This window comes from Littorina saxatilis, linkage group LG12 (assembly GCF_037325665.1).
Source record: "Littorina saxatilis isolate snail1 linkage group LG12, US_GU_Lsax_2.0, whole genome shotgun sequence".
Lineage (NCBI taxonomy): Eukaryota > Metazoa > Mollusca > Gastropoda > Littorinimorpha > Littorinidae > Littorina > Littorina saxatilis.
The window spans coordinates 29414749-29439864 of NC_090256.1; the positions used below are offsets into that span (position 1 = coordinate 29414749).

General features: G+C 40.5%; 2 protein-coding genes across 2 annotated transcripts in view; both read right to left on the reverse strand.

Annotated features, from left to right (window-relative positions):
• Window positions 1–1168: 1168 nt before the first annotated feature.
• LOC138981693 (serine/threonine-protein phosphatase 6 regulatory ankyrin repeat subunit C-like) lies at window positions 1169–12209 on the reverse strand. Its single transcript, XM_070354712.1, has 5 exons — window positions 11893–12209; window positions 10749–10904; window positions 9856–10128; window positions 8511–8726; window positions 1169–8079 (listed from the first exon to the last, which is right to left on the reverse strand). The coding sequence occupies exons 1-5, from the start codon at window positions 12155–12157 to the stop codon at window positions 7595–7597; spliced, it is 1395 nt and encodes a 464-aa protein (XP_070210813.1). The 5' UTR covers window positions 12158–12209; the 3' UTR covers window positions 1169–7594.
• Window positions 12210–15564: 3355 nt separating this feature from the next.
• Window positions 15565–25116, reverse strand: part of LOC138981694 (uncharacterized) — a 36311-nt gene continuing 26759 nt past the window's right edge. The window contains exon 13 of the mRNA XM_070354713.1: window positions 15565–19533. Coding sequence (XP_070210814.1) covers window positions 19106–19533 — 428 coding nt within the window. The 3' untranslated portion in view covers window positions 15565–19105. The remainder of the gene's footprint in view (window positions 19534–25116) is intronic.

The following is a 25116-nucleotide window of genomic DNA, read 5'->3' on the forward strand; positions in this document are numbered from 1 at the left end:
TCGGTATTGCATTTCAGCTTGGTGGCTTAAAAATTAATTAATGACTTTGGTCATTAAAAATCTGAAAATTGTAAAAAAAAATAAAAATTTATAAAACGATCCAAATTTACGTTCATCTTATTCTCCATCATTTTCTGATTCCAAAAACATATAAATATGTTATATTTGGATTAAAAACAAGCTCTGAAAATTAGATATATAAAAATTATTATCAAAATTAAATTGTCCAAATCAATTTAAAAACACTTTCATCTTATTCCTTGTCGGTTCCTGATTCCAAAAACATATAGATATGATATGTTTGGATTAAAAACACGCTCAGAAAGTTAAAACAAAGAGAGGTACAGAAAAGCGTGCTATCCTTCTTAGCGCAACTACTACCCCGCTCTTCTTGTCAATTTCACTGCCTTTGCCATGAGCGGTGGACTGACGATGCTACGAGTATACGGTCTTGCTGAAAAATGGCATTGCGTTCAGTTTCATTCTGTGAGTTCGACAGCTACTTGACTAAATGTTGTATTTTCGCCTTACGCGACTTGTTTATTGTTGGATCAGTTACATATACAGTGTGTATATATAGTGTGTATAGCATATATGAATATTGTGTGAACAGTACATGTGGTGATTTTTGTCCGTATGATCAATTGTTTTATGTAGGTTGTACATTTAATTGTTCTATTTTGTATATTTTCTTTTGTAAAGGGCCTAGAGCAATAGGTTAGGCACTTAAAAATGTCCAGTTATTATTATTATTGTTATTACATTCGAATCTTTTGACAAATTATTGAATTAAATATACGAAAAATTTGTAATAGATTAATGCAATCACTACATGTATACATTTTTGTTGGTACATGTATTACCTTCCTAACTGAGCATATGTGTACCCGTTCAGTCTATACAACAGAAAGCAAGCAAAACAAAATAGAATTACCTGCATTATTAAGCGTGTTCTTACAAAATTGTTGCCTGTGAATGTGATCAAATTAAAAAAAGCTCATTTGACATTACACACAGTGTGCACAAGCTCATACTTTTGTTTGTTCGTTATTTATTTATACAAAACATATTTCACTATGTCTAGAGTCAGATATATTGAAATGTAATGGTACCTAGATGTGCACGCAAACAGACACACACATGGATTCAGAAACCCAGACATTTGAGCTCACATTTACAATTTTTATTGCAATCCAAACACAGTATATGCACCAGTTTTAGTCTTGCATACCCTAACTTCAGACAGTGTTCCGTATGCCAACCCTATAGAATATCATGTAATACGAAAACAGTACTGGTCTTGTGGAATGCATTACTATATACACTTCAATGAAAGAATAAGAACTTAAAGTTTGGACTCCAGCGATATCAACAATCCATACAAGAAGTTTTTTTTTTTTAAGTCATACAAACGCAACACGTACCCCAATAAGTAAAAATAATGAACCAGGGATGAGAGTTCCAGTGGGGGGGCGGGGATGTAGCTCAGTCGGTAGCGCGCTGGATTTGTATCCAGTTGGCCGCTGTCAGCGTGAGTTCGTCCCCACGTCCGGCGAGAGATTTATTTCTCAGAGTCAACTTTGTGTGCAGACTCTCCTCGGTGCCCGAACACCCCCGTGTGTACACGCAAGCACAAGACCAAGTGCGCACGAAAAAGATCCTGTAATCCATGTCAGAGTTCGGTGGGTTATAGAAACACGAAAATACCCAGCATGCTTCCTCCGAAAACGGCGTATGGCTGCCTAAATGGCGGGGTAAAAAACGGTCATACACGTAAAATTCCACTCGTGCAAAAAACACGTGTACGTGGGAGTTTCAGCCCACGAACGCAGAAGAAGAAGAAGAGTTCCAGTGCAGAAGAATGAATTTTGAAAAGGCCTTAACTTTCTTTAACTCTCAACTAATGAAGACTGCAATAGCTACTTCGTATGTTACAATTTGTTTAATAAATACTAAAAAAAAGAAAGAAAACAAAAATCAATTTAGCTGTACAAAAACAATTCCAACATCATCTCATTACCTGAAATAATCTAGAAAATGTGAATACTGAAAAAGACATGCTATGTTCAAATGAAGACAAGACATATCAGCAATTCTGTATACAGCATATTTAGCAGCAAAGCTTCTTAATAGATAAAAAAATAAAAAGCTACAGCCATCACGGATCACGGATGAAAACACCAGTCCACCAATACATTTCATCCCGAATGTAACCAAATGTTGCACGACAGGAACACCAATTTGTTGGTTTTGCAGAATATTGTCTGTTTTGTGTTAAAGATGCTCAAGGAATATTTGCTCAGTAGACTTGGTGTACCCACGTCAACTTTGTGGCCAAGACGAACTGTGGTCAGCCCCACATCCTCCGGCTCCTCGTCAAATCTAAATCTTACACCATTACTTTACATGCAAGGAATCTTTGGATCTTTATAATGAAGCTGTGCACAAATTGTCTGCTCGAATGGATGTCATTTACGTGCTGTTCTGTGAACAGCTAGGAAGCTTGTAAGTCAAACAAGCTGTGCTGGAAAGGTTGTGCCCCTGTTAATTATCATCAAAAATGGGGTGGCCAAACCGTTTTGGTTTCTGAAATATTCTCATTTTTTAGAACTTCTCAGACATATAACAATCATTACGCAGTATACTACCTAAGTGAATATAAAGTCAGGGGACATCACTGTGCCTGGGACAGTTTGAGCTTGGTTCACATAGTCTTCCCTTTGTATTTTAAGAGCCTATCAGAGAAAAAACATGCTTTTTAGCTTTAATTGTATCTCAAAACAGTATCAGTCACAATTTCTGCTCTGTGATCTTTCCAAAATACAAGATATCACTCGATGCGAAAAAGTCGAGAATCAGTATAGGTGCGAAGGAGATGTTTGACAGAAAAAGCTATGACAAAGAGTAGAAAGTTTGTAGTTAATGCGGGCTTCAACAGGTAACCAGTGGAGAGTGGAGTAGTGGTTTGGCATGATCTCTTTTGCGTGCTTTTATAACTAGTCTTGCTGCTGCATTTTGTACTTTCTGAAGTTTGTTAATGATATACATCGGGCATTCAGACAGAAGAGCATTGCAGTAGTCTATCTTGGACAAAACAAAGGCGCACATAAGAGTTTTAGTCGCATCGACTGCCAGGCAATTTTGAATTTTGCAGAAATGCAGACTTACATACGTTTGTCACATGTTTTCAGTTGAGTGCTCCATAGTATTATCAGCATTTTATGTCCATTTTTCATCTGTCTAGGGCGTGTAATATAAGTGTTTGCTTGAGTTTGTGCCCCTATTGCTTTTCCTTGTATTGTTGTATCACGTTCCAATTGAATAAAGTCTTGTTGAAACCAAATCACAAAGAATAAATTCATCCATAATATCTAATTCAGTTAACCACCATGTCTTCAAACAGAGTGACCATCTTGCAGAAATAGGAACTTCATAAAGTGACTGTGCCACATTAAATCTCAGCAGTATGTTTTCTTTCTGATCATCAAACAACTCCATAGATGTGCTTGCCTGTGTTCTTGTGATCAGCACTATATTTAACATGAACCAAGCAATGTTGAGAATGACATCATAAAAAGTCTGATTTTAAAATCTTCCTTTGATGGCCATACCTCAAGGTGCTGCTAACCAGAAATGCTCTTTACGTTATAAAATCTGTAACGATATACATCAGTTGCAAACTAACCAGCATAACCAAACACTTGATAGCAACAACAACGCCTGAACGCTATGATTGTAGGACTTCACCACCTTAGCACTGACCACCTTAACAGACCTGTTTACCCCCATAAGTGTTTTGGAGTAATACTCAGCCCCAAAAATAGTAATCCTGGCACAAAAATAGTAATCATCCAGCATTCGTCGCCAATTACAACGCACATGACAACTGTGTCTGCGAAACGCAATCATGCACATTTTTCCATCATTCACAAACAAAACACATCAGTCAGTTTTTGTGGTCATCATAATTTCAAAGAAGATCACATCAAAATCACATGCATCACTGATTCTTTTTCTTTTGCTCGTAGTAGGCCTTTTTCAGTGTGTCAAGCGCTTCTCTACTGTACTTGCGCTTGCCGAATGAGTGAGGGCGAGACTTCACCACTAGAATAAGGCTCTCCAGCGTCTCATCAGACAGATCTCTGGTCAGTCCTGTGCTTTTTCACCCCATTTTGCCATTGAAAAAAACAATGCCAAACATGTGAATTGATAAAAATAAAAAATAATTTTTTTTTTTTTTTACATTTTTTTTATTTATGAAAATCGTAGTCTTGACACGGATAGCGGAATGGCGTATTTTTTGCAGAAAATCGTAATAAATTACGCCAAAATCGTAAGGGTAAACAGGTCTGCCTTAATCCTTTAATTATCATGTTGAGCTTAATTCCTCACTTACTGCCCGTTATGCCAGTTGGCATGTTGTGCACATTGGTTTTATATGTTTCTTGTGAAAGGACATTTACTGCGCACTGATTTTAATTACAGTTTAAAATGAAGTTCATGTTTTAATTACTTACAATTTAATGTGTTTATATGTTCTAGTTGTAGCATCGCATTGACTGAATGCCTCTAATGGTCATTTGTGATCAGAATTATTCACATGTGAATAAACTCTGCCCTTGAGCAGACCAGCATTGTGCATGCCGATGGGGCATGCATTCACCTATTTTTTTGTTGTAAATACGTTTGCTTCAGCCCTTTTACGGTGTAAAGCAAGTAAACCGTGTTTTTATCTTGGCACCTTGTTGTGACCTGTTTTTGTGGAGCGTTATTTAACTATTTTCTACGTGTGAGACTCACGTGCTCCTTGTTGTGACCTGGTTTTGGTCGGAGCGTTGCAAAACTGCGTCGTTAGTTTTAGAATACGCGTGAGATTCACGTGTTCTTTTCCATGTCCTGGTTTTGGAGTGAGCCCTGCGAAACTGCGTTGTAAGCTTTGGAATACGTGTGACTCACGTGTTTTTAGTTTTTAATGTCAGCTAGTTCCTTGATCTTCTTTCTGTAAAATATACCGTTTTAAGTTTTGAGCATGCACGAAGTGCGTGATCGGTTACTGATTGGTTGTAAAATAGTAGTCTCACCCGATTCTGTCTTAGGAATGTTGTTGGTTGGTCAATATGGTGACCTTTGACTTTTGAATAACTATTCCATGTTAGGTTTTTGTTTCCATAAATACTACTGTTTGACTTCTTCTCTTCAGTCGATCTGAGGGTTTTATGGAAGCGTTTGGATGTTTTATGTAACGTATCAAAGTTAGCAAGTGAGCTGATGGAGTTCTTCTTGTAATGTCTTAAAGTCAACGTGTACAGTTTGGATATTGTCAACGTGAACGTGTTTTGGATACAGTTTTATTGAAACTTGTGAATTGTTTTGTGCCCTTCGTTGAGAGGCTACAGTTTTGGTACTGCTGGTCAACCCACACAGCGCATAAGGTAATTTTGTTGTTACTTGTTTGTGTTGTATTTTGGTCGCCATTTTGTAATGACTTTGTGAGTTGTTTACGTATAACGTGAGTTGGAAGTCTGACTTGTTGTAGTGTTTCTTTATTGTGTGTTCAACTGTTCTAGTTTTGTGAAACGTACAGCAATGATTTGTAGACGCTAGAAAGTCGCTAATGTTTATAATGATAACTTGTGTTTTCTGTGGTTAACGAAGTTCGAAGTGAAACGTTTTCTCTGACTTATCCTAGCCTTACGTTAAAGGAATTTAGGTAAAAGAGCTTGCGGTCAGTGGTGATCGTTTGTAAACGGGCTTATTTCTAATAACGCTATTGGGGGAAATTGGATGAGGAAATATCTTGTTTGTGACTTTGATTAACGCAGGAACGTTGTCGTTTAGAGACTTTTTAGTATGACAGTTTGCTATTGTATTCCTGGCCTGATGAGTCAACGTTTTGTATTTTCCTTAAAGTAGCCATTTTGGATTTAAACGTATTCATGCTAAGTTTCTCGAGTATTCTTAGTGTTTATTGTATTGTTTAACGTAAGGAACGTAATCCTTTCGTACTGTTAAAGGATTAACCAACGAGTGTTTGGTATTGTAACTTTCTTGTATGTTTGTCTTCGCCTGTTTTGTGATTGTTTATTTTTTCCCGTTTTTGTTTATGAATTTTGATACCTTTGCCATGTCTAATAATTTGTTTTCTTTTCTCTTTTTCTTTCTGTTTAGTTTTTTACCGCAATATGCAATATGCAATTACGCAATACGTAGTACTGTAATCAATATACAATACTGATCAGATGCAAAGTAATAAACCAGTATTTTTGCGCGTTATCGCTTGTAACCTGTGTTTGTCATTTCGTATGAACAATTTGTAGTACCAGCCTCGCACACGAAGGCGCGCACAAGCATTGTGTAAATACTTTTTGCACAAGTTTTTGCAACAAGTACAGATGTTCCAGAGTCAAAAAGAGCTATAGCACAAGCCGCTTAAACCGAACACAGAAACCAGGAAATACGTCTTACACCAACTATTTTTTGGACCCTGTCAGCACCTTTAAAAAAAAAAAAAAAACTTTGTGACAAATAATAGGAATTACACAGGACACAGCCAAGAGTTTGCCATAACAAAAACCAACAACATCACTCACAGCAGACATCCTTCATAAGGAGCCGATACCATTATGTTTTTAGCAGATCACAAAGGAACAAGTCAACATTATCTGATGTACTTATTTTCAATATCATTAAGTGGCACTGGCAAGGTTTGGATCATGAATGAACCTGATAGTACATGTAGTGCTATTACTATTATATATATATTTATTATTATTATATAATTATCTCATCTATTTTTATAGAGGAGGAAAGTCACTTGTTCATTTCAATACATGCAATTATTTTCCCAGGAGACTGGTTCTCCATAACTCTCACTAACTCTTGTTGCACATAATATATGCCTTGTAGACAAAAACACACCTCAAAGAAGTTGTCGGTTTCGGGGGAAGGGAACGTGTGTGTGTGCGTGTGTTTGTATGTGTGGAGGGGGGGGGGGGGGGGCAGATGGGCCTCGAGCTGATTGTTTTTGTCTACTGTTTACTGATGCCATCAGTCATAACCAGAAAGATGTGTCTGTACATAGCAAAAGAACGGAAAGTTCCAGTCCAATTTCTGAAGTGTCCCCCCCAAAAAGACACTTTAAATCCTAAACTGCGCATAGACTGACTTATTCATGGCCAGTGACAAATTAAACTGTGGACAAGTCAGGCTCATTTTCACTAAACATGTGCCATGCTGTCTGTTTCACTCGACAGGAACTTCTTCATTTCACAAAACTCACTCCAGTAAGTGCTAGAATTGTGTCTGGAGTTATATAAATCAGACCAATGTAACACCAATTCGGCCTATCCAGCAAGAATACAGCATCTCCGATTTGTCCAAGTTACCAGTACAAAACACAATAAACAGCAAAACGTCACACCTTGTAATCATAATGTAATATCCATCATGTAATATCAATTATGCATCAACAAAAATTTCACTGGCAGCATCCATATCACACCCAAACACCCAAAATGGTGAGAGAGAAAAATCACATGCTGAAGATGATAAAGAACACACAAACAAACAAAAAAGTGTTTACACATCACTACAACTACGACACATCCTCCGGAATGGGCTGATTGAGCAGAAGAAAGCTTTTGACGTGGCCGGGCAGTGGAAGGCTGGTCACTTTGCGCACCTCATGTCCCAGAGACACACGAATGCAACACCGACACAGGTGCTGCAGCGTGGGTACCTGCTTAGCTTGCTTCAAATACTCTTCCATCTTTCTTCTCCTGTCACTCACAACCCCGTTGCCACCATCAGCACTGGCGTAGGACCGTCGCAGGTATCTGTCAAAGCGAGGCTGTCGTTCTAACACCACCTCCAGCACGGGCAGGTACGCCATGGAATCCAAGATGGCCTCCAGCACAGGGCTGGCTGGCTCCTTGCTTTTCAGTTCGCTGCTGAGGATGTCCAGGAGCTTGCGAGAGCAACCCATCTTGACGAAGAATGTGGCCAGTTCCTCGTCGCGTTCTACCTGGTTCTCTGTCCGTGCTGGCTCCCCATACACAACGATGTCCAGAGGACTTTTACCTGTTTTTGTAAAATAAGGGAAACAAATGTAGATCTCTTTACCAGCATTCATTGAGGGGAAAGTGGAATCATAATGGCTGTGCAATCTCTCTGAGCCACCTGTCACAAGATCCAAAGCACATGGCAAGACAACGGCTGGCCAGCTTTCACAGAGACGTAAAGCAATTTAAAAGCATGGGTCGGGCAGGAGGAGAAAACTCAAATGTATCATGCACTGACAATTACAAGAACTGAACAGTGCCAAAGTATGCGTTTAAAACAAATACTGGGACAAACAACGCAAGATTCTAACAAACAAACAAATAAACAAAGCAGACCAGAAAGTTGCCCACTATATATATAAAGTGAGCAGTCACGATCAAATGCTAGGAATAGGGAGGGTGAAGGACAAAACCAGCACACTAAAATCTCAGACATTATGCTCAACTAACCTGGGTTGCTTCCTTCTTTTCTGTCGAAGTCCATGTTGTAGCCTTTGAAGACCAGGAGGTGCACGATGGACTTGTCCCAGTGGTACTTGAGGGCTAGGTGCATGGGAGTGTCCCCCTCTGTGTTCCGGAAGCTGACGTCAGACCCGTGTTTCACTAGCTCCTTCACACACTCTGTCATGGTTTCGCCTTGTCGAAGACACTCATGCAGGGCTGTGTCTGTACAGAGTATAGTATAACTGAGGACTCGGTCTACCTTCTCTAAAATTAAATTTACTTCACCATTTTCACATGACAAAAATTTCTCTGAACTTGACGGTCCTCCCACCTGCCTAACAGACGCATGCAGTCTATGTTACCGTACTTTTCGGACTATAAGGCGCAACTTTTTTTCTCACAATTGACCCCTGCCGCTTATTTAAGGGAAGCGCCTTATGTGTGGCTGAAATTGAAATCCCTGGCCAAGTTTCCCCTCAGACATCAAAGAGACCGCGTGAGTACCAGTCAAACAACTTGTGATAATGCAATTGCCTGTTTCTGCTACTACTACCCTGGCCAAGTTTCCTCTCAGACATCAAAGAGACCACCCAATAGATTGAACTCGGTCACTGACCCCGAGTAAGAAGGTCAGTGTCTGTAAACTGGTGCAGGCAGTGTTTCCTCTCGATCATTGACCCTGGGGAAGAAGGTCAGTGTCTGTAAACTGAGGCAGGCAGTAATACTCAGTCATTGACCCCGGGGAAGAAGGTCAGTGTCTGTAAACTAAGGCAGGCAGTAATACTCAGTCATTGACCCCAGGGAAGAAGGTCAGTGTCTGTAAACTGGGGCAGGCAGTGTTTCCTCTCAGACATGAAAGGGGACGATCACAGATAAAACTCGGTCATTGACCCCGGGGAAGAAGGTTAGTGTCTGTAAACTTGGGCAGGCAGCTGGTCTCAAGGCCAACCAGCTATCACAATGCACCTGCCTTTGATCTCCAGAGCAAAAATATTTTCACTCTGTATTCTTCCTTTGATGTGTGGCTTATAGACGGGAAGCGCCTAATGTGTTTTTTTTCTTCTTAATTTTACCTCAAAAGTGGGTGCAATACCCTATTTAACAAAGCGCCTTATGGTCCCGAAAATACGGTTCATGTCTTTCACTCAGTTCCAATGATACAAATCAAACACTGTACTACATGACCAATACAGGCACAATTTTAATCACTGTACTCTTGTCTTGAAGGATGCAGTCATGTAATCTCAGCCACATTGGACATTACATTTTACAATAATATAAGGGAATCAATATCTTTAAACTAAACCTCTACCGGGTGCTGTTGTGACAAAGCAGAAAAGTATCTGCTTACCATTTTTGTTGGTAGGAATGGCCAGGATAGGTACGCTGATGGCATTGTGAAGTTGGGTCAGCACACAGTCAGCAAACCCTCTTGCTGCAGCCAGGTACAGACTGGTTTCTCCATCAGCATTATCAGCGTTGTAGTCTGCCCCCTCCCACATGAGGAGGCGAACACAGTCCTTGTTATTCCTGAGGGCTGCCAGGTGTAGAGGTGTGGTTCCACCTGTGTAGGGCAACCTCACAGACTTGTGCAATGCCAGCACTGGCTGGGTCAGTGAATTTTCTGAAAAGAAAGTAACAAAGGTTGTCAGCTTTGCACACAATGTGTTGTTAACGGACTTAATTTGCATGTGTGTGTGTGTGTGTGTGTGTGTGAATACATGTATCTTGTTAATATTATTGTTACTTCTTTTTATCTCGATTATGTAGGGTCTCCCTGGATTTTAGTGCTATGCATAGTTATTATTAATAACAACTTCAGCTTGCCATTTTTCAGTGCCAGCCAGACTTGCAAACGGAAACACAACATGTTCTCTCAGATACCATTGTAAAATTTCCTCAAAGCTATCTTGTAAAGACAAGAAACAGTGCGTGTAGAAAAATGACAGCAATTATATCATTTTTCTTGGCCGATGGAGGGAAGGCTGAAAACTTGATTCTGCCAATGGCAATGTCAAGCTCAGGACCATGTAACATCAAAAATGTCATATAATTATATGCTTCAGTGGAGTAAGAGAAAGGCAGGACAGAGTGAGACATACAATTAGTACAATCATGTACAAACAAAAAATGGTCGTTATATATAGTTGATGGGTGGCAGAAAACATTTTATAGCAAACTTTATCTACTTTATTCAGTAATTTATACACAGGTGCATAAACGAACAGGCACAAATTGTCCCACCTGTTACATTTCTATGGTGATAGTCCTTCAAATAGCGGGTCTTGGCGTTAACATTGGATCCAGCTTCCAGAAGCCGTTTGACACACTGCATAGATCCATTTTCAGCAGCAAGGTGGAGTGGTGAAACCTCATAACGGTCTTTGGCATTAGGATCAGCTGAAAAAACACACCATGAAAGGTATAATGTCATTCATGATTCAAAACCATGAGCCTTAGCAGGCAATAATTATGTCCTGGACTACAAGTACAATAGCATTTGAAATTGAATCGAGTGTCACAATATATCATACTATATGTATATCATCTTGCTCCCCCCCCCCCCCCAACTTTTTTTTACTCCAATCCCATCCCTTTATCCAGTACGCACACACCTTTTATAAAACCCCTCCTTTTAGCTTTACGTGCATGCAGAGCATTTAGTTTGTTGCTGTCAGGAACTGCAATGGAATCCAGCAACTGAATCTGTCTTTCCAGGGGTAAAAACTGTTACATTATAGAGTAACAGTCCATAACTGTCCATTTATAATGTCACAATTCAACAACGCTGAGGCGTGGTTAACCATTCACTGATCAGTCAAGCGATTGCACTGTAATATGCCCGGTTCTCTCTAACTTTCTTTATTAAATAAGAGGAGAGAGAGAGATGGAGAGAAAGAGACAGAGAGAGGATAGTATTACTATTAGTAGTGAGAAGAAAAAAATCAGCTTGAGGCAAAATCTTTACTTTACTGTGTTTGGTGGAAAGAAAGTCGCAAGGTGATGTCATAATCTCTCGCCTGTCAACATTACGTCATTTGTGTTTTCCAGACTTGATATCACATTCGTTTATCTTGATTAACCAAAACAGAGTGTACAATCAAAAAAGGCTGAAACAGTGAAAGCATTATTTCCTTACAGGGAATTGCTAAATTTTAAGGAAATGTTCATCGCTAAACACCCTAAACTGTATATTTTTGGAATCAGCAAATGATAAGGCCAACAACAACAAAAGTTGGTTTAGGGTAACGTGACCAAAAAATGAACATGCTGCAATGGACAATTTCTTAACCCACCCCCCAACCCCTTCTTTTTTTTCTGTGTGCACAGGTGCGTGCCCATGTTCGAATGATACCGTAACCGTGTATCTTATTTTCATAATTCTTACCATGATACTTAAGCAACAATTCCAAAATTCTGATTGCTCCCTTCCGAGCTGCATAATGTAGGGGCGAGAAGTAGTTTTTCGATGCATAATAGAGAGTTAGATTGTAGTCTTTTGCGGACGCATCCACGCCTTCTTCCAAGAGAGCGGCGACTTCGGCCACATTTTCCTCGTTTTCTGCTGCAATTTTTGAAATGCACACAATCAGTCTTTTTTGATCGTCCAGTGCCTTTGCAAGCAACACAGGGTCTCTTTTTTGTCGATACATTTCCTTTCTTATTTCCTTGAGAGCTGACACACGAAATACAGTTTTCACAGCCTTCGAGGATTAACCGGAAGTTCTAATCACACATGGGATGAACGATAACTCTTGTCGACATCTATTCACCAAAACTTAGCACAAAAAAGGAATAACGCCGCAAGGGTCGTATAAAACCTTTTTAAAGTGAAGAAAATTACTTATATTTAGTACAAGGTGCCCGTGGTTCACCTATATCAACGTCTGTTGATTTTTGGCAGAATGGTTTTTGCCCCCACCCCCTAAAACCTCATCAGTGGAAAACTCTCACTGTGAAAATGTCAACGGTCACGGCATAGACCTATATTAGATAGGCGGTCCCTGGTCACGGTTATTCACTTTTCTCAGGGGAAGACTAAAAGCATGTTAGCAGTCAAAATGGGTTCAACTTGATGATAATTAGCTTTAACGTCCTCTTAGAACCATTTGGCCTATCTTGGGACAGGTAGAGTTAATATGCTTTATATGGGGACAAGACACTGGACAAACATGCAAACAGAGAACACATAATTATAATCGTGTTATATATCTGGAAGTCTGTTGTTGCGATATTTCAAAATGGGGATGATGGAAGTAATGATTGTGTACGCGGAATATGGTTGGACTGGAGCGGTTTTGTAGGCTTATTTGCTTTTTATGTATGTAGAATATGTTTGTATTTATGGCTGAATAAATAAAAATAAAAATTCAAATAAAAATTAAAAAATCATAAAAACAGAATCTTAGGCTAATTTAGCCAAAGGAAAATATTGAAATAACTTGCTAAAATAATATATCAGAATGGGGAACTTTAAGTTCAGGTAGGAGGGCAGTATGTGCTTTAAGCCTTATTTGATCAATTGAGTAGAGCTATGCTTTGTGTTTTATGCGCTTTAGTTGGGCGTGGGAGGGGGGGGGGGGTGGGGTGGGGGTGGGGTGGGGGTGGGAGATAGGATTGAGGGGTTGGGAAGGAGGAAAGGGGATGAGGTTTTCAAAACAGATGTCCTATTTCAGCCTTATATATTGAGAGACACAGGGTGTATGCTGGCTTCCATTGAAGCGTGCAATGTTTGTCTAAAAACTCATGGGGTTTCAGTTTGTGTTCGTTGACAAGGGTGTGTAGGTTGCGGAAATCTTGTTGGAGTGATTGGCAGCGGTCAAAGAGGTGTAAAAAAGATATAAACTGTCCACATTCACAGAGACGGGGAAAGAACTTGTGAGCGCATCCATCCGTGCGAAGTTCTGCGAAGTATTTTAAGGAGGGGGGGTGGGGAGTGTAGGCCTGTTTTGTTTTGTTTGTCGGGGCAGAATAAGCCAACCATGGGCATTGCCTTCTGTTTTTAATTCTGTTTCCCAGTGACACCAGGCAACTTTGGCCATTTTGTGTTTTGCTTCCGTCTTTGTTAATTTTAAGTCATGACTCAATGCTGCTTGATCTGTGACAGCCTCTTTTGCTGCTCTGTCAGCCATATCATTGCCTCTGATCCCTGTGTGTGAGGGGATGTACATAAGGGTCAGTTCTGTCCTAGAGGCAATGATCTGGTGACAGAGGAACAATATTTCCGTCTGAAGCTCTTCCCGGTTTCTGGAACCATTTTGGAGAGCAGTCAGAGCTGATCAGTTTTGAGTCGGAGAGAATCACGACTCTTGTTGGGGGTCGAGGGAGGTCATTGACATAGTGGCATGCTCTTAAGATGGTGTACATTTCTGCAGTGAAAATGGACACATCCTTGTTGAGTTTAAATATTTTAGTTATTTTGAGGTCAGGAATGACAAAGGCACAGCCAGCTTGGTCATCATTTTGTTTTGAGCCGTCAGTAAATATCTGTAGGTGATCTTTGTAACTGTTTGAGATTATTTCTCTTACTATTGATGAGACAAGTAGGGCCTACAGGGTTATCTTATTTGCAATAAATTGATTGACGATTTGTTCACATATCCACAGTAGAATCTTAGTAATTTCTTGACTGTTGTATGGCGGGGATATAGCTCAGTTGGTAGCGCGCTGGATTTGTATTCAGTTGCTCAGGCACAGTTAATAATTGTCTACCCACACCCGTGTCACTTGGAATAATAGGCCGTGAAAGGTAAATATGCGCCGAAATGGCTGCAATCTACTGGCCGTATAAAATTTCATCTCACACGGTATCACTGCAGAGCGCCTAGAACTGTACCCACGGAATATGCGCGATATAAGACTCATTGATTGATTGATTGATAGAAGTCGTCATGTTAGAAATTACCACGTTAAGCCCCATATTTTATTGGTTATTTCTGGCCTAAACACTCCTTGAACTTTCGGGAAAATTAATTAACACAATTATTTAACTTTTACAAGGGTAAAGGTCCTTCTTCTTCTTCGGCGTTCCAGGTCCAGCCTTAAGGTCTTTTGGTAAAAACTTTCAACTGTACGCGTCGACGACGAGGAACTGCGCATTTGCACAATAACGTCACGACTTTTCATTGAGATGCGTCTTTTTCTGAATAAATGATCAAATCAGAGCGACGGTACTCAGAGCCTATTAGTACTGTACCAAAGTCAGCTATAAAAGCAGGCACACATCTTTGGAATGAAAGGAAAAGACTGAAAGGCTATTCAACCATTAAATCTTCCCGAACTTTATAGTTTAGTTTCTCTATAGATTCTGGCCTCACAAGAAGAGCGAGCACCTTTTAGCATTTGCCCAGAGTGAAGCGTGCCCCCTTGCTAATACCAGGGTGACATGAAACGGTCGTGCAGGTGTCCTTTTCGCTGCCAAACACCTCTGTCACATTCGCGACTTTAGCGTCAAGTGTGTCAGCGGCGTGTGACCTGTTAGCGGGTACGTTGTGTGAAGGCGGAGCAGTTAGCACGTGCCCTCGCTGTGCAAGCAAGTGCGCACAGTCACACACACGCGCAGTCAGGACGGTTTCCAAGAGGGACGTTACGGGTGGGCTCTTTGTGGTCATTTGTACCACTTTCCTCAATTGCTGTGACATTTACATCCTCGTGATTACTTTTCTTGTTCTGTCCTGCTCTCTTCCTGTAGTGCGCCCCCCCCCCCCCCCCCAAGCTTTATCTCTTTCTCTCCCTCTCTTAATTTGCCTCTTGCGAACGAATCGTCGCCCTTTATTGCGTTGGTGTTAGATGTCAGTGCCGCATGCATGGCTCGTTTCAAATCACACAAAACGTCTGCACATTCATTCACAAATGCTAATTACACAGCCGCTTGGACTAGCAAACTGACATGTACGCACACCTCCCTCACAGACAGGCACACACACACACACACACACACACACACACACACACACACACACATACGCACGCAAGCACGAAGAGAGTAGGCATCGTCAATGCACGCACGTATATCCACACTAACAGAGAGAGACACACACTATCACAATATGCACTCAAGTCTTCTTGACGAACACATTTTTATTGAGTACAAAAGGCTACTAGCAAAAACAAAGTTATGATCTTTAATTCCAAGTGCAACTAAGCCTATGATTTCATCTATGCGCTAAAAATACGATTAAAACATCACTTTTTATTTTGAAAGGTAAGTCCACCTATTCGAAGTGCTTGGAGATGGGAACGCAGAAGAAAATGAAGAAGAAGTGTTTTGAGTATGCGAATGTCAGATAAGCTCGATTTAAACATAAATGCGACATATTTGAGTTATCCCGTCAGAAATAAATATTGTGCACAAATTCGAACATGAAAAAAACACATTCCACTAAACTAGTTATAAGGCGATGCCGGATCACAGTGAGACATTACATTTGTATCGCTTTCTTCAGCACTGCATGCGAGAGAAAGGAGTTTGTAATGTTTTATAATGTATATTAACCAGTTTAAATATTGATGTTCAAGAGAACAACGTTAGCGTTTGCGTTTTACTTAACAAGAGTAGTATCAAGAGTTCTAACTGGTGTGCGTAGAAAAGAGATGCTGACATATGTGTGTGTGTGTGTGTGTGTGTGTGTGTGTGTGTGTGTGTGTGTGTGTGTGTAAGTGTGTGTGCGTGCGTGCGCGTGCCTTTGTGTGTGTTTGTGTGTCAGTGTGTGTGTGTGTGTGTGTGCGCGTGTGTATGCGTGTGTGTGTGTGTGTGTCTTTGTTTGTGTGCCTGTGTATGTCTGTATCTGCCTGTCTGTCTGTCTGTCTGTCTGTGCGTGTTCAAATCGTGCCATATGTCGGAGAAAAATACAGTGTAAGATAACAACAAAGGGTACCAGTTGTTGTTGCTTGAAGACATAGGCCTATTGGTTCATCTTAACTAACTACAGGCTGGGCGTTAAGCAAACAAACAAACAAACTAACTACAATCATACAAAATGTCAGGCATAACGTTGAAAGTCTCGCTCTTGCAAATGTCTGAAGCTTTTTATGCTGTAGTTAGCTATTTTTCAATGTTATTGGGAAAATCAATCAAGAGTTTCTAATCACGCTATCATATTTCGCTGGCAATGCTTTTTGTTGTTGTAGTTGTTGCAAATATGTTGTCCTATGTCGTCGCCGAGACAAAACTATCCGTGAGCGACCACTGATAAGAGTGATATATAGATATAATGTTGACGCGCGTGGTAATTGTTTTTGGAGAGAGTCACTAGTTAGCTGGAGATCTTCCGAGATCTTTGAGTGGTTTGCATAATTTTTTTAAACACCTGAATGCAATCGTCACAATTTTGATGAGTCTTCATTTTCAAAGAGTAACATATACATGCCATACTTATAATTGTGTGTAACACACGTCCGCAGGACCTATAAGATACAGGTTAGGGCCTACAAGCAGACATCGTGTTATATATTAGGCTAGATATTCAAAGAAAACAGAAAACGGAATAGATTATGTCAGATACATAATATGTGAAAGTCTATCTTGCGATGCATTTCTATGGGCACACTCGTGCACGCACATACACGCGCATGCATCCGCATACGACCACACAAGCACGCACACACACAGACGTTTGCAAATGCAAGTTCAGTTGTGTAAAATATCAACATGAGTAGTACGTATCCTCCGTAAATAAATAAAAACAATCGACCGCTTTGAGATTGTTTTGTTGATTTTTGCTTCACTGGTTCGTAAACTGTACAGATTATCACATTATTTGTTCCAAATTCCTAAAATATTATCGCTACAAATAACAGTAAAGTAAACTCTTTTAGTTAGGTACCGCGCATTGCGCCGCGCCTTTTCTGGGATCACTTTTGTGGATTTTTTAAACTTATTTCGTCACAAAATAATAAACAAGGAACTGTTTTGTGTCTCGATGTTAAGCTTTATTAGCTCGGAGGGGGGGGGGGGGGGGGGGGGGGTTAGGAATGAAAGGCAAGATTAAAGAATTATGTGCAGGTGCTGATATTGTTCGTATCTAGTGTTGACGCTGATTTTGATGTGCTTGTAGGCTAGTCATAATTGTGTACTGCTACTATACCGGCATATACCCTTCACAAACGTTGAACACTACTGAACACGGAGTTTGGAACTGTTTGCACCTATATAAGGCGACTCTAAACATATGCCAGTACTGATGGGTTATAGAAGAAACGCACCAACGAATCTATCAATCATTCCGCACCAACGAATCTATCAATCATTCGGCACATTTCTGTTAACGGACAAAGCCCTTGTCGATCAGTGTGCACGTGCCAACTCACCGAAGACGACTGTGACAATGTGTCTGTGCACCTAACACGTTGCACAACTTGTGTCAGCTCAAGTCCGTACAATTTACAACAGTGACAGACTTGTCCTCATAATTACAAATTTGTATATGCCCTTTTGACATGTAAAACGTTTCCTCCCATATGCTGAACCAGTTTTCAGTCAAGGAAACTCCGGGTACTTAATGATGGTTTTTTTCTCTCTCCCAAGGACAGATTGTAAAAAAAGATCAAGTTTTAAATCTTAATCCTTGTCAAATAAAGTTAAGTTCAGTTCAGTTCAGTTCAGTACAGACAAATATGCGAGGTACCCAGTTTGTTGTTAACATTTCAGTTTCCGAACTGCGTATAAACAGCTAAATCACTTACTAAATGATATCAAGTGTCCTCAGACACAGAAGGATCGGATATATAGAACGTATTTCGTCGCTCGTTTGTAAAAGCTTCTGTTAAGCACATTTTTTTTTCATAGGAGGAGCACCACCCTCCAAAAGCAAGTTACGTAGTCCCCTTTCTCTGGTGTCCGGTAAACTTCGGTCAAGAGATTCCGTTGGACACCATTTGTAGAACAAGTGATTGGTATCTTTTTTGTCAACAGTTATACCAACTTCACTTTGACATCATTCAGCGGATTCTTTCGCACCAAACAGGATTCTTTCCCACCAACACTGGTTCTTTCACAGCAAATCGTTTACATTTCTCCAAATGTTTTGTCCTTTTCATCCCATGGGCACGACTGTAAAGAAGTCTTCGTAAAACTGACTTCAGATTTAATTCCACAGAAAATATTTAACCAAGTCACATTTTGGCGAACAAGTAAAGGTTCAGTACATTAATCAGCGCGGTTGCTTTGATGTCAAGTTCGTGGTTTACCTGTTTGGCCAGTACAAAGTATCAGTGTTATTATATGGTTCATCGTTCATCCTTTACCAACAAAGGCAGACGATAAAGCCGCGCCCTTTCTTCGATTCGAGATCACACAAAGCGAAACAAATGTCAACGTCCGTTAGGTCACGTGTAAGGTGACGACTTGAGCTATAACTCAAGATCGTTATCAAGGTCACTTCAGTCCTAGCTGTGAATCCATTCACTTCAGTCCATGTTTCAGGGGATTTCTTGCAACAACAACTTTGACAGCACACCAGCAGAGGTCGTGAACATCTCGTGAGTTAATTGGCCGACAACGGTTTCAGTCGAAGAACACTGACTCCACACTATCTCTCTCTCTTGGGATAAAACGTAGACTACAGAAAAAGAGAAGAAGAAATGAATCCCGGTGAGAGATTTCACCGCTCGTCCACGCAGCGAACGTAGTGCGGCTTCTCGGTGCCGTAGATGAGCTTGCCCAGGCGGTGGGCGCCGTCCTGCAGGCGGTACACCGTCATGCCCACGATCTGGATGAAGAAGGAGAAGGCGTACAGCACGCCGCTGAAGATGCCGTAGGCGCTGATCTGCGAGCCGGACTCCCCGGACCCGAAGGACCAGAGGTAGAAGAAGGAGAGCGCCACCACCCACAGGAGGTTGAAGATCATGACGACCACCACCACCTTGTTGCGTAGCTTGCGCAGACCGTTGGCCAGATCCTCCTTGTTGAGGCCCAGGTTGATGTCCTTGCCGATGACCCGCGCCGCCATGCGACGCCAGAAGCGTTCCTCTTCCTCCGACAGCGCCTTGATCTGCTCCGACACGGCGTCCGGGTCCTCTGCCAGATTTTCTGCAATCACACACACACAGCGGATATTGTTAGAGTATTCCAAGTGTTCATTCTTTTCGTTATTATACTAGCGTCTGACCCTCCCGTGAATGATACTCACAGTCGGATTTGGTTTTAGTGTTCGCCTTGTATTTGCAGTACGAGTATTTAAAGAAAACCAAGACACATGATTTTTTTTTTTAACATGCAAGTCATGGACTGCTACAAAAGAAAATCGCCCCGAGTAGGGGTCGAACAACGTACGCCAGCGTCAAAGGCAAGCGCTCTACCCACAATGCCACTCCGGACCAAAATGTTGTGCTTAGGTCGGAAACGTCCGGCCATGCTTGGCAATAAAGCGCTTACGTTGCGTCTATAATTAAACGCCTTTCATTTATTTTGATTCTTGAGTATGTAACGTTAGCGGTTTACCCGTTTCTGATTTTTTTTTATATCGGTTTTTATTAGTTTGTCTCGACCAATGCTTTATTCAATCATCATTGTGAAACGATACAACAGTCATCAGAGGAACATCAACTCGCAAGCTTGAAGCTCACAGAGGTGATCGTAGATAACGTTATTGAGATTGACGACTTTCCAGCGGCGAGATGTATGCAACATTTCATTTGTAAGGAGTATTTGTGTGCTTAAATGCATTGCCTGTTATGTATCGTTGAAGTGGTGTCATTACTTTTCAACTCTGATTTAATTTTGTTACCTTTGTAAGGCTTTATATTATTGTAGTAATTTCACATTAGTAGCAACCAAATATTCTTTAAAGTGGTTTTAGTCCTGACAGCTTGAGTCCTTTAACAATGTGACAGGGCGACCAGTCACCAATTATACAGTAAAGTGTTTGTCATTGTCCAGTCTAGTGTATGTAGTCCATGTTGCCGATTGCTTTAAGTTTTGTGTTCTAAGTTACATTTTGAGATGCACATGTCCAGTCACCGGTAGATCCTAAGCGCGCTTAGCCGTCTGTGTCCGTGTTTTGACTAGTCTTTGATCTTTTGAACTTAAGCCGCTCTCCTAGGAAGAGACGGGTAGCCGCTGTCCAACAGGTGGTCAGTTGCGTAACTTTTATGGCCTAACCGGGGTAGCTTCCCGGAGGCACCGGGAGCCTGCAGGTGCATCCTGAACTCAGGTCAAAATGAGTTCGGCTCATTCTCTCCCTGACCGGACGCTACAGTCCTACGCGAATCTATCAAAACAAAATACAGAGATATCTCCCATAATTATGGTTTTCGCGAGCACTGATCTAAATTTGAGATCAGTGTTCGCGAGACGAAAATGATTGCAGATTGGCCGACTTCGACAGTGATCTCCGTTCTGTTCTTCACAGTTATGATAAAGACATCGTTCTAAGGTCAAAACAAGTCGAAATTTTGGGACTGCTGCCGGAAGGAGATCGTAATATATGGTTTCTCATCACTGTCAACTGGTTGCAGAAAAAATCGTCTGCTCCAGAGAGTGCCGAAACCAAACGGTTGATTATCACCTGACACTTTTGCCATATTTAGAGTTGTTTGCACAGTAAATACAGCCGCGAAAAATAGCTCGCTTGAAACTGTCATATGGTTTAAACAAGTTTATTCAATAAATTCCATTGGTACTATTACCGCATACATGAAATAAGGAACATGGAGCACAACAAGCTAGGCTTATGAGCGTACTCTTAAAAGCAAATGGAATTTGGCGGACACTTTTAATATAACAAGTTTGAAATAATGTCAAAATAATAATGGTGAATTATGGTTGACAAACATGTAACAATAAAAGGAAAAAAAAACAAAAGAAAAAAAAACAATGCTAAACTAACAACAGTACTCACACGCGCTCGCACACTCACTCGCACACACACGCATACAATGACTTTCACATGGTTGAAAATAGAATACTACCAGAACAAAGAAATGTAAACAGTACAGCACATGGTCGTTTCGAACATGGATGAGATAAATGCATTCATTATTCAAAACGTTTGCTTAATAAGATAAACCTGAATAACTGGTCAAATATCAATGCATTTTCGCTGTCTGACTTGTCTCTATTGCCATACAGAAAATCATCAGCGGTTAGCAAATCATAGTTGGGCAGTGTTGACAAGGTGACTTCACGTATTTGAAGAGATAAGGGGCAATGAAAAATATAGTGTTCCGCATTTTCAACAGGATAACCACAAGTGCATGACGGGTCGGGAATTAAATGTCTGTCAAATAGATCACTATTTAGATTGCTGACCCTCAATCTCATTCTGCAATTTTCGATCAGATGTGTATCTATACGAGGGAACAACAGAATCATCAGAACTAATACGTTTTTTAAATAACCCAATAGAATCAAGTTGTTTTACAGTATCTGGAAGCTCATTCCACAGGGAAGTCGAAGACAGAAAAAATGACTTTTTATACAATTCAGTTCGAGAGTGGGGAGTCTGTCTGTCAAGTGGTCTTCGTCTATGGTAAGGGTTCACAGAAGCAACGAGAGGAGGCAGACGTTCTAGTAAGTATGGTGGCACGCGTGCATTAACTAATTTGAAATACAAAATCAATTTGTGTCTTTTTCGCCTCTCCTTCAGTGTTGTAAATCCTGATTCATCGTACAATTTTTGGTGACTCGTGCCACGAACTGCACCTATAATAGTTCTTATGGCATCAAGATGCAAGTTTTCTAATAAAGTAGCTAATCTGTCAGAACAGTTATCCCAAATGACGTCAGAAAAATCAAAATGGGGAATAATAAAAGATTTATACATAAGTTCAAGTGCCTTTCGGCTAAGGCGATACTTATAGGACCGAAAACATGAGAGAAGAACACGTACTTTAGATATAATTGACTGAACATGTGATTCCCATTTGCAGTCGCTCTGAATCAGTACACCAAGATGTTTGTGAACGTGGTTTTCTCTCAGAATTGTTCCATCAAATACAAGAGGAAGGGTTTCAGGCATTCTATTTCCAGAAAAGGTCATCAAATCTGTTTTTAAATTATTGAAATTAACTTTCCATTTTTCCGCCCAGTGTGCAATTTTGGCTAAGTCTGCATTTAAGATCTGTGTCCGCGTGTTTGCATCATTTAGAGATAGATACAAACTGGTATCATCAGCAAAAAGTTTAATGACAGATTCGATATTAATGACAATATCGTTAATGTACACAAGGAACAACAAGGGCCCCAGAACAGAACCTTGGGGAACACCTGAACAAACACGTCCGTATGTCGATTTCCTGCCTTGGATAACAACGGTTTGTAACCTGCCTGTCAAATAATATTCAAACCATTTTAATAGAACATCTCTTATGCCTATAGCATATAATTTATGCAACAAACCCTTATGCCACACTCTGTCGAAGGCTTTTGATATATCACAGAAAACAGCCTGGGTCGTCAACTGCTTATCTAAGGATTGACAAAAATCGTCATACATACTCAACAACTGAAAACTAGTTGAATCACCAGGAATAAACCCTGACTGAGAAACCGTTAATAAATCATTCTCTGTGAGATATCGAAAAACATGGGCTTGAACACATTTTTCCAATACTTTTCCAATGCAACTGAGTAATGAAATCGGACGATAGTTACTGCAGTGTTCTTTTTCACCTTTCTTATAAATGGGATTCACATGAGCTACTTTCCAAATTTTCGGAAACTTTCCCTCAGCCAACGATCTCTGGAAAAGGGTTGCAAGCGGATTTGAAATAATACAAGCAGCAAGTTTAAGAAGTTTATTGTGAACCAAATCAGGACCTACTGCTTTCCTAACATCGAGGTTGTTTAGAACAGCGTACACCATTTTGGTAGTTATCACGAGAGGACTAATGGAAATGGGCTCTTCTTCAACTGGTGGAACGTCATCAACATGACTTTGTATATGCGACTGTCGTAGAAATGCTTCATTAAAAACCTCGGCTTTGTCCTCTGCAGAGTAATACACAATTCCATTGCTTTCAATCGGCGGAATCTCATTTGTACTCATTCCTTTCTTTTTCAAAAAAGAGTTGACTACCTTCCACCAGTCTTTATTGCCAAAATTATGAGGTGACAATATTCTATTTTCTAGTTCCCTAATGTGCTCTTCTTTCCTTTTTCTTATAACATCAGTCAAATTATTTCTCAACCGTCGGAAAAGAGACCAGCACCATACAGTATCCAGACGTTTGGCTAATGCGTGAATATATTGCTTTTTCCTAATCAACTTTTTGATTTCCTCGGTGATCCATACAGCATCGTGTCCGTTCATTGTCACTACCTTTACAGGCATACACTCTTTAGCTATCATCATTAACTTATCGGAAAACATTTCAGCGGCGTCATCAATGGATTCTAAATCGACTATATTATTCCAATCTACACTTTCCATATCTTGCAACAACTTGTCAACATCGATTTTGGAATAATTATATAGTGTTCGTTTGAATGAACCACCCGACGGTAAGTCATAATTCAAATATACAAAAGGACACGAGTGGTCACTGCATACAGGTGGTAGAACACCAACTCTTTTTACCAAGTTAGGACACGGAGTTAATACCAGATCAATTATAGTTGACGAGGTATCGGTTATTCGAGTGGGTTCTGATATCAACTGAGATAAACTGTTTGTGTTCATTAATTCCCGCAGATGAAACGGGGGGTTAACAGTACAATCAGCGTTGAGATCACCAAAGATAATAAACTTATGTGGGGTATTCATGGCAAGTTGAACGGAATCGTTGATAAGAAGCCAATGGTCGACGGTTGCACTCGGTGGTCTATAAAACACACCAACGAGAAGAGTATCTTGACCCAACTTAGTCTCAATCCAGATCGCTTCCAAATCAGGTATACACAAGTCGATCCTCGGTTTGCAAATCAGATTACTATTTACATAAACGGCTACGCCGCCGTGGGAATCCCCGGGCCTATCACGCCTAAACTGTCATATCATTCCTTTGTAATTTAAAAACAAGAAATTTCTCCGAGGTAGAAAAAACACCCCCGTCAAAGGGAAATAACCTTCTCAGTTGGTGGCAGTGACTGAGTGAGAATGGTTATTTCCCTTTGACCATTATAATGTTTCTCTATAAGTCCTTGTAGAATCTTAATCCACCAATAACTCCCTAACCGTGTGTTTGACTGGTCCCAATTTTTGTAAGGACCGTCTCAGGAATGTATAGAACCTGTTCACCAAGTTTGGTGACGATCGGTCCGTTCATTCTTGAGATCTATATGCGAACACAAACACACAAACACACAAACAAACACACAAACAAACACACAAACACACAAACAAACACATCGACCGAAACCTATACACACCCCTATACCGGGGGTGTAATTACAAAACACCATGAAAAATCCTTATCGACGATCGCGAATCTGCTTATAATACATTTCAAAAAGCTCTAAATATGTAAAAAAAAAAATCGGTTTCCTCGCCAGGCATCCTGTCAGGGAGAGAATGAGCCGAACTCATTTTGACCTGAGTTCAGGATGCCTGCAGGTGTTGTTATGTAATATGGCGGCCTCTGTATTCCTCGGCTAGCGGCATGTAGCAGTGGTTTTCAAGTAGGTGTTAATTCCTTTGAATTTGATCCGGGTAGATAATAGACGACGCCAGCT